General features: G+C 34.7%; 1 protein-coding gene across 10 annotated transcripts in view; it reads right to left on the minus strand.

Moving 5' to 3' along the window:
* Positions 1–10,713, minus strand: part of SENP7 (SUMO specific peptidase 7) — a 146,644-nt gene extending 135,931 nt beyond the window's left edge. For 8 of the 10 annotated variants that reach the window (XM_081302647.1, XM_081302641.1, XM_081302640.1 and 5 more), the window contains exons 1-2: positions 10,545–10,713; positions 3,337–3,389 (exon numbers count right to left, since the gene is read on the minus strand). In XM_081302647.1, the coding sequence (XP_081158773.1) occupies positions 3,337–3,389; positions 10,545–10,584 (93 nt within the window). In that variant the 5' untranslated portion in view covers positions 10,585–10,713. Of the gene's footprint in view, positions 1–3,336; positions 3,390–9,988; positions 10,036–10,544 lie in introns of all 10 variants that reach the window. The other 2 variants (XM_081302648.1, XM_081302642.1) reach the window with 1 other exon arrangement.
* Positions 10,714–10,716: the final 3 nt, after the last annotated feature.

Genomic DNA, 10,716 nt, shown 5'->3' on the forward strand with positions numbered 1-10,716 from the left:
TCATACCTTAATAAACTGATTTTTAAAGGAAATGTACTTTGGATAATGATGTCCATCACATTCCACCATCATTGCTAAACCCCTGTCCTCTCCCTTCCCCGCCCACACCTCTGCCCTATCTCGAGTTCTTCACTTTTTCTTAATGATTAACTGATCTAAATTAAGTTGTATGTATTTAAAAATATGTAATAAAAAAATTCTAATTATAACATCCAATTTTTTAAAAAGCAAATTCCTACCCGCCCCCCAAAAAAACCCAAATACTTATGAGTCTTCTGCAACAATATGATCTCTTCTTAGACATTTTATTTTACTTGTTTTTATATCCCATTGCATTTATTTCATTTGAGGTGTTAGGGATTGAACCCTGGGCCTTGTGCTAAGCACAGATTCTACCACTGAATTACATCCCTGGTCCTTAGACACATTCCAGTCATGGTTTCAAGTATAATACAATCAACAAAGATTTTAAGCTATCATGATCCTACAAAACTTAAAATTCCAATACAACAATTAGCCCAGCTTATAATTCAAAACACTAAAAATAGCTCAAAAACAATGAAAGAATTCATTGAGATGTGCATATAATGAAATATGATGTAGTCATTTAAAATGTTTACCACTAGTTGGGTGTGGAGGTGCAGGCCTATAATCTTAGCAGCTCTGAGGCTGAGGCAGTATTCTAAATTCAAAACCATCTCAGCAACTTAGCAAGAACCTAAGCAACTTAGTGAGAACTGTTTCAAGATTAAAAGTATCAAAACAGGGCTGGAGATGTGCCTGAGTGGCTAAGCACCCCAGTACCCAGTATCCAGTACCCAAAAAAACAAAAACAAAAAACAAAAAATGTTTACCACTATTTCCCTAGTACTGAGCATAATTTATCCAATATATTTTAACTACCCAATAAATACTAAGCAATATTTTAAATAAGTATGATTTTAGAAAAATTATGCCCTCAATGCAGTTAAATAGAAAAAGTAGATTAAATGCAGTATTGGGTGGTGTTCTAATTTTAATATTTATTTACTATAGACAGATGAACTAGAATACCAAGGTATTAATTCTAGTTGTATCTGAGTAGTCTTTTTGTTAAATTGAATTTTCTAATAAAATCTATAAAAAAACAAGTATTGACTAATAAAAAAGAAAAAGCAAGTTTTTTCTTAAAAATAATTTTAAATTCTTAAAAACTCAAAATGTATCAGTGTCTTACCTCTGTATCCACGAAAGTTCTTATCCTTTCAGTAAGTCATTTCTACTAATGGTCTTAGGAGGTAATATAAACTACTACCAAGAATTTAGTATGTTAGTTTATAAGGAATTCTAAATTTTTTACGACGTTATAGGTATACTATGGTTGAACAAATGAAATATTTTATTCTTCAATAAAAAAAAACAAGGCTCCTTGGGAAATCTGCTTATTTCAAGGCTGGGTAGGGAAAATACAAGATAAGCTTGTAGTGCCAAAAAGTAAGGAAAGGTACCACCCCTGCTTGTCAAAAGGACATAGAAACCAACATGAAATTCAATATTATTTTTTTTCTTTTTAAGACATAAGGTGTCTATGTGTAGGCTCAAGCAATCCTCCCAGCAGCTGGGACTATAGGTGCACACACCTGGCTTCAATATTATGAAATGTTAACAGTAGAACTTCAAGTGAATTGCATGAATGACATAATACCCTAAAGCAGAGCACTTTGTTGCAAATATTAAAAATAGCATGAAATGGACATCATTACCTTAGGTACATATATGATTGCATGAATGGTGTGACCCTACTTTATGTACAACCAGAGAAATGAAAAAGTGTGCTCTATTGTGTACAATGAATCAAAGAGCAATCTGCTGTAATGTATAACTGATTAGAATAAATAAATTTTAAATTTTTGTTTAAATAGCAGTGGTCAATGCAGAGGTATTTTAAAACTGGGTGCTATAGCCTACATGTGATTTGTCCCCACCAAAATTCAAGTTGAAATTGGATTACTAATATAAAGGTGTTAGGAAGCAGGACCTTTAAGTGCTAATTAGGTCATGGGACCTTCACCCTTATGAAAAAATTAATCTCTTTATCAAGAGACTGTGTTAGTTAAGGCTGGTTGGTTTTCAAGAAAGCAGGTTGTTACAAAGTGAGACTGGTACTTCCCCTGAGTTTTTCATATACATGCCTCTTTTCAGTCCACTTACACTGCTTTCTGCTGTGAGCTATTATACAAGGCCCTCACCAGAAGTTCAGCAGGTACCAATGACTTCCCAGCTTCCAGAACCATGAATCAAAATACATAGTATTTTTAAATAAATGGCCAGTCTTATGTATTATTTTACAGCATCAGAAAACAAAATGAGATACTGGATATGACAGTAGTTTTCACAACAATGTAAAATTTTCTTTTCTACTTTCCTCATTCACTGTACTTGAGCTAAATCCAAAATTTTAAATGGAGAAACCACCATGGGGCTGGGGTTGTGGCTCAGCGGTAGAGCACTTGCCTCACATGTGCGAGACCCTGGTTTGATCTTCAGCACCACATAAAAATAAATAAGTGAAATAAAGGTATTGTGTCCAACTACAACTAAAAAAATAAATACTTTTTTAAAATAATAAATAAATAAAAATAAATGGAGAAACCACACCTGCAAATCTTAGGCCAAAGAAGAAAGACTAGCAAAGATATTCTATGTGGTCTACTAAGGTCCTCTTAATTCCTCTCATTAACCCATGATACTCCTTTATGATTTCTACAATCGTTGTTAAATGTACAACTGTAAAAACATAAAAATGTTCCAAATTAAAGATCTCCATACATAAGTGCTTCTGAGAAAAGTATCTAATAAAATCATTATAATGTACATCAGGTATCACTGCATTTAAGCACAAAATTCTAGAGAAAAAGATTATCATTCTTTATAGGGATGCATTTAAAAAAAAACACTCAACATAGGCAGAAACTTCATTTTGCTTGTTTTGTAAGAAGAAATGAATAGGAAAAAAAAAGAGGTTTAAAAGAACAGATTCCAAAAAATAATTTTCAGCATATGCCATGAACACAACTCTTCTACATCTACATTATTAATGAATGAACACAAAGCATGCTAATACATTCAGTCATCAATGAAATGCTGTTATGTTTTATATAAAATTCAAAATATAAACCAAAATGTGTACGAGTAATCTTGTAATGGATTTTTAAAAGCTGCTCAGTTATTCAGAACATCATTTCCCTCAAAATACTGCTCAAAGTTTTACCATATTTAAAAATTTTATTTTTTAAAAAAATTGCAAAACACTTTCAATTTCAGCAACTATTGGTTACAAGCAAAACTAATGCATACCTCATGTAAATCCGAAGATGTAGACTTTTTTCTTTTTCCTTCTGTGACAATCTCTACAAAAAATAAAAAACATGGTAGAAATTATTATTTTTTTTAACTTTTTTTTAATTTTAATTTTTAGTTGTATTTTGGACACAATACCTTGATTTTTTAAAATTTATTTTTATGTGGTACTGAGGATCAAACCCAGGGCCTTGCACATGCTAGGCAAGCACTCTATCACTGAGCCACAACCCCATCCCAGAAATTATTATTTGATATGAAAAAGATTTTTTAAAATAGTGGAAGAGATCCTTTTACATCTATTCCTTATTCCAAATTAACTTCTCATTAGGTTCAGAATTTATACTGATATATTTTACTGAAGCTGAAGGGCTAGCCATAAAGACTAAAAAAATTACAAGTTTTAAAAGAGTAACAGTTTCTCAAAAAAAAAAATTCCTCCAGTTAACAATATATGTATGGTGACAAAAGAAACTGACCAAGAATTAAACAGGAATTTCCTGGCAAAAGACCTCATGCCCCATAATAGAATTATCTAACTAAACTAATTTTTATGAAGGGGGTGGATATTTAGAAGTTGGCAATATTCTACAAAAACAATTTCAATTCTACTATATATCTAAACATGCTGTGTAACTTGGAACACTTTTTAATTCTTTATTTAAAAATATTTCTCAGACTTCCTATGGATTTCTCTCTTAAAAATTCTTTCATTCAATCAGCAAATATTTACTTAATGTCAATCGTGTCATTGGACTAGGTAGTGAGTATAATGTAGCGAGCCAATTAAACACAATCCAAGATTTCTTAGAAATTACAGTCTACTGGAATATATCATATTTCAAAATTAAAATAAATGGCAGAGATCCACATCTAAGTAGTCATCTTACTGCAATTACTGCATCTTACTGCAATTCAGTAGGAAAGGAATAATTTTTTTCAATAAATGATACTGAAACAATTCAGTAACCAAATGAGGGGGACAACTTTGACACTTATCTGACACCTATCTAAAATTAATGTGAAGTGGATCACACATTTAAATATAAAACATAAAATAATGCTTCTAGTATTAAAAAATAAAGTATCTTCATGACCTTGGGGGTATACAAAGATTTCTCAAACAGGACACAAGCATTACTAACCATAATGAAAAAATAAACTAAGAGTTTCATTAAAATTAAGAATTTATGTTCATCAAACTTCATCATTAAGAGAGTGAAAGGCAGAGGCTGGGGTTGTGGCTAAGTGGTAGAGCACTTGCCTAGCATGTGTAAGGCACTAGGTTCAATCCTCAGTACCACCTCAGTTTCTCATCTGCAAAACATGATATTCATCTTTCGACTTGTTAAATGATAGTCTATATTAAAATATTTTGCATTTTACCTATAATTAGTACAAAATTAGTGGTATCTATTACTAAAATAGTTACATTAAAATTGCTCTCAGTATATTAGCATTAGCACCCAAGAAAGTCTAATTATTTTTATTCTAAATTAAAAGCATGACTTTTCCCAAGTAGACTGTGTAATCATTCATTCACTTGTTTATTCCATAAAAATTTATTTGAAATAATAGTAATTATCATTGCCAGATAATATGCTAAGGGCTTTATACAAATTATTTAATCCTTACAAAAGTAGTATGAGATCTGTAATGGTATTATCTCTATTTTATAAATTAAGAAATTTAGGTATGAAGAATCAAGGTCACCATGATGTTCACCACTGGTCTGATTCCAAAGGTGGTACTCTTAGCGAGTACACTCTGCCCAGAGTGTACATAGCAGATACTACGGAGATATAAGTTGAAGCAGACAGACCCTCTGACTCAGGTAATAGTTATAACAACATAGATTAGACAAATTAGCAAACCTGAATAAATGATGAAATCTGACAAACATCCTATAAAAAGTGCAAAGACCCATGAAATTTCAGAAATAGGTATACTTTTTTTTCAAGTTTGAGTTAATTGGGAAATAGCTTTTGGAAAGATCAAAGGAACTGAGCTTTGAAAAATAAAAAAAAAAAAAAATCCTAGGCAGAATCAGATTAAAGGCTATTCCAGGGCCAAGTGCAACCCAGGAGAGAATTGTGACTATAAGCACCCACAAAGCAGGATGATGCAACCCACATCTGCCAGACTACTAAACTATGGAAGACCCAGATTAGAATAAACCATCAGGGATTTAAGACAACATTATAACAAAGTTTCAGATAAGATCTTTGGGCTTTATTCAGTTTTATTCATAATCCATCCCGTCAATGCTCCTCTAATCTTCTTTTAAATCTTCTATCTTCCAACATCAAGCCTGGGAATCACGTTCACCACTCTCCAATTACCTTGCTATCCTCTCACTTATGTAACCCAACTCTATCCTCTTGTTATGATTTGGATCTAAGGTGTCACCCAAAAGCTTATGTGAGACAATGCAAGGTTTGGAGGAGAAATTATTGGGTTATAGCCTTAACCTAAACAGTGTGTTAATCCCTGATGGGATTAACTGGGTGGTAACTGAAGGGAGGTGGGGTGTGGCTGGAGAAAATGATACATTTGGGGAGTGGCTATGAGGTATATATTTTGGATCTGGAGCATGGTGTCTCTCTCTGCTTCCTCATCAACATGTGAGCTGCTTCCCTCTGCCACTCTTCCGCCATGCTATTCTGCCTTACCTTGAGCCAGGAGGAATGGAGCCAGCCTTCTATGGACTAAGACTCCTGAAACTGTAAGCCCTCAAAAAAACTTTTCTTCCTCTACAGTTGTTCTTGTCACATCTTTTAGCCAAAGCAGCAAAGAAGATAAAACACCTCTGATCTACATTTGTCTCCATCTCTTAGTCCACTAAAATCCTTTGCAAAATCAATACAACTCCTTAGATTCTGAATGTTTTCCTTAGACATTTTCTCCATCTTAAGTTAACTCAATCCAATTTTTTTTTATCAACCCACACAACTTTTTATAAACCCAGGAATAGAAATTAACAATATCCTTCCCCACTACCACTACTTCCAATTAACATTCTAATTTTATTACAATAACTCTTTCATGGGGCTGGGGATATAGCTCAGATGGTAGAGTGCCTGCCTTGCATGTACAATACCCAGCACCACAAAATAAAAAATAAAAATAAATAATAATAGTAATTCTTCCTTTTAAATGCCCATAAATTTATCCATGCATGTATAATATGTCAAAATACACTCTACTGTCATGTATATCTAAAATGAATACATTTTTAAAAAGAAAAAAATTCCCATAAATTTGAAAGGCAGGGGAGAAGGGGAATGGGAAGTTCAATAAGAGGGCCCAAATCACAGAGCAGAGGGATTAGTTCTGGTTTTTCTATAGCACAGTGGGATAACTATTGATTACAACAATCTATATTCCAAAATGACTAGAAGAGTATGATATACCTATCACAAAAAAATTCAAGTTTGAATAGATAGAAATGCTAATTTGATAATTATATATCATATACAGGTACTAAATTACCATAATGTGCCCCATAAAGATGTATAAATGTCTCCAAAAATTAAAATAAATAAAATCCCCATAAATTGGATATATTCCCTCACCCATACTCTGACTGATTGACATTTGCAAACTCAAGATCTTCACTAATGTTCCTAGAATACTAAAATATATGGTTCATAGTTTTCCACTTTGTCATTAAAATCTACTGTCATCCTCAAACACTAACATATCCCTGAATGAAACAATGGACTCATCTCTATTTATTCCAATAACTTCTATATATCCCCATTCCATGATTATACATTCACGAGTAGATTTAAGGAAAACAGAATCTCAGCTGTGAACCTCTCATTATACAACATTCTATCCTTTGGTCCATGAATTCCTGACTCTCACTGAACCCATTCTTTGCACCCACATCCTGTCATAACTTTTAACCTTAAGTAAAATTAAACTTCATCCCCCCCTCCAAATTCTTGATCCTGTACTTCTTAGCATTATTGAAGTCACATAGTTGTAGCAACTATAAACTCACACTTAAAGACTTCAAAATGATTTGATAATTCTTTTATTCATCCCAACTGACCTCCTATTCTGAGTTTCTAAAACTATTTTAAAAGTTATTCTTTCTCAAAAGATATCTTGTAGATGCCATGACTGCAATATCCTTAACGTCTCAAACTGTATCTATCTTTTGAATCCTTGCTCCTTTTACTATATCTCACCAACCTGTTATTTTACTATTCTATTTCTTCTAGACCCTCACTGCATCAATTATCTCCTACCTGATGTATCTTTAATCTTTCCCTCACCAGTTACCTCTTTCCCACTCCCTATCAACATAATTAAAATCTATAATATTCTTCAAAAAAAAATCTCTCACCTAATTTCTATTCAAGCTTGTTCTAGAAGTCTTACCTTCCCACCTACTTACTGCTTTGGTATGCTGCAGTTATCAGTTACATGAATTAGAAGTACTTATTTTGTGTTTGGCCTAAACCAGCTGGAATTTGGTTTCTGCTACTACTTGGAACTGAAAGAGTTCTAAACAATACACTAGATGAACCTAAGAGTTCTTCCTTTTTTAGGAGAAACAAGTTCAGCCAAGCCTATTACAATCTTATAGACAAAACTTCAAAATTTGTATCTTCTTTTATCTCTACTACCATGCTTCTACCTACTCTTCCTATGTTATTTATCAAATATCTCTTTCTTAGCTGGGCAGGGTGACCCACATTTGGAATGTCAGCTACTCAAGCAGGCAAGGCAGGAGGATCACAAGTTAAAAGACAGCCTGGGCAATTTAAGGAGACCTACCTCAAAATACATAAAACAAAAAGGGTTGGGGTTGTAGCTCAGTGGTAGAGCACTGGCTTCACATGTGCAAAACCTTGAGTTCAATCCATATATTACAGCAACAAAAAAATTAAAATTAAGGGGCTGGGGTTATACCTCAGTGTTAGAACACTTGCTTTTCACATGTGAGGCACTGGGTTCAATCTTTAGCACCACATAAAAATAAATAAAATAAAGAAAAATATTGTGTCCATCTTTTTAAAAAATCTTTTAAAAAATTAAAATTAAGAACTCCTCTTTCTGTGAATTTATGAATTGTGATGACCAGAAAACATCACTTTATTTCCGTTCCAGTTAGCAATAAATTCTCATGAAGCAGCAGCTACATATAAATAACCATTACACAGAATCTCTTTCAACCAACTGAGTACATTTTATTCCTGAGAATTTATATGGGAAAATTAAAACACATCGTTAGGAAAAGCAGCAGTGTTCTTTAAAATTAATGTTCACATTGTAAACTAGATACATGCAGGAGAACAGTTAGGTAACATTAGATTTGGAAACGGTTCCTATACAATACTTTTCAGAAAGAAGAGCTGCAAAATAGAAATCATTAAAAAAAAACTCTAGAGGTATACTAATATCAATGTATTTTACAAAGATTAGCAGTTTAATTCTCAAAGTTGATTTCCCACACTACTTTCATCAAAATAACTATAATAAATCAATCTAAGTATAATCAGGTAAAGAGGAAGAGAATTTGATGGACAACAAAGCTACTATTTTGCTCTACTTCACAAATGTAATAAACCAAGATGAAATGCATTTATTTAAAAAAAAAGCTTTAGACTAAGTATGACTATACCTAAAGTTCTGTTAAGAAACACAAAGTGACACCAAATAAACACTTCATTTTTCTAATGTGTTGGTTTTACTTGATGATTTCAGGGGATGAGATATTAAAAAATATTGATCTATTGGAGGCATATATGCAATATAAACCTACATCAGACATATACTTTCAAAGGTAAAGATTAACATCCCTAAAATACACAAAAAGTGGTAAACATTAACTGTATATGAAAAGAGATCTCAGAGTTTTAACAGTCTAAGCAAAGTCCTCTAAGATCCCCATTCACTCTCCTTTGCAGCCAAAAAACAGTTTGAAATGCTCAGACACAAGGTTCTCCTACATAAATTTGTAATGGTTAACGTCAGATCTACAAAACTAAATGGTACAATAATAAACTTTAAAATGAAGTAATTGGGTCATAAGACGTTAGTTTATGTACTAGACTGTGTGCTACTATACTACTCTCCTAAATCTACAGGACTTAACACAAGGATTTGAGGTACCCTTAATGGATGACATGTTTGACAAAAATGTGTGTTGACTGGAGCTCTACTTCACATCTTGAAAACGATTTTGTATTACCACAATTTAACAACAACCACAAAAACCCTTAAAATAGTTATTTAAACCTTAAAGCAATTTCAAAATCAAAAATACTGTAAATGGGGCTGAGTTTGTGGCTCGGTGGTAGAGCACTCGCCTAGCAAGTAGGAGACACTGGGTTTGATCCTCAGCACTACATAAAAATAACTAAGTAAAACAAAGATATTGTGTTCATCTACAGCTTTAAAAAAAAATACAGTGAGATGAAAACACTAGTGCCCGTGAGGCACTGCATGCTTGTGATTCCAGCTATTCAGGAGGCTGAGGCAGGAGGATCCCAAGCTCAAAGCCAGGCTCACAAACTTCTGGAGACCCAGTCTCAAAATAAAGAGTAGCTGGGGATGTAGCTGATTGGTACAGGCACCCCAGGTTCAATCCCAGTATACACACACACACACACACACACACACACACACACACCTGGGCTTCAGATCTTTTGTTTGGTCACTTTTGGGAAAAGCAGGAGGCTGGAAAAGAAAAACGCTATTAAGCAAACCTAATCAGAAGAATCAGATACAATAAGGCATTTATTTGAGGCAATTATCAAGCCCCGCCTTTCCTTCTGTGCCAGCGGGGAGAATGGAGTAGAGGTAAAAAAGCAAGAATCAAAGGAATTGAGCAAAGTGGTGCTGAGAAGCTGGAAATGAAACTGGCACATTGGTGGAATTGCGAGGAAGGCGTGGCAGGAGAGCAGCAAGCCAACCGGGGAGATCCGTGGGCCGTGAGACTCCAGGAGAGTGTTCGCAGGAGAAGGGGGAAAAAAATCAAAGGGTGTTGCAGCGAAGAGCGGCCACGGCTGGGATGACAGCTCGGACTGAGTGTCTGACTCGAGGGGCGGGAGCCACTCCGGAGCCTTCCATTGTGCGCGCCCCCGCCTCGCCCTCCCTCTCACCTCAAAGCTCAGGGCCGCAACACAACACCCGTCACCTCCTAGGTAGGAGACAGTATGTTCAACCCTCTTCCAGCCCTTTCTCACCAGATGAAGATCGCCGTCGCCCGAGCTTCCTCTTGTCCATCTTCTCTTCCTACTGGAGTCGCAGTTGCAAGCGCTGTCACCTCAAGACCCCTCCGGCTTGGGGGAGGGGCAGTGGAGACAGAGAGCCAGGAAAGTGAGGACCGCGCTTGCGCAAGAGCCCTCGCCAGTCCTC

Source organism: Spermophilus citellus (genome assembly GCF_964194105.1).
Source record: "Spermophilus citellus genome assembly, chromosome: 7".
In the NCBI taxonomy this organism is placed as follows: domain Eukaryota; kingdom Metazoa; phylum Chordata; class Mammalia; order Rodentia; family Sciuridae; genus Spermophilus; species Spermophilus citellus.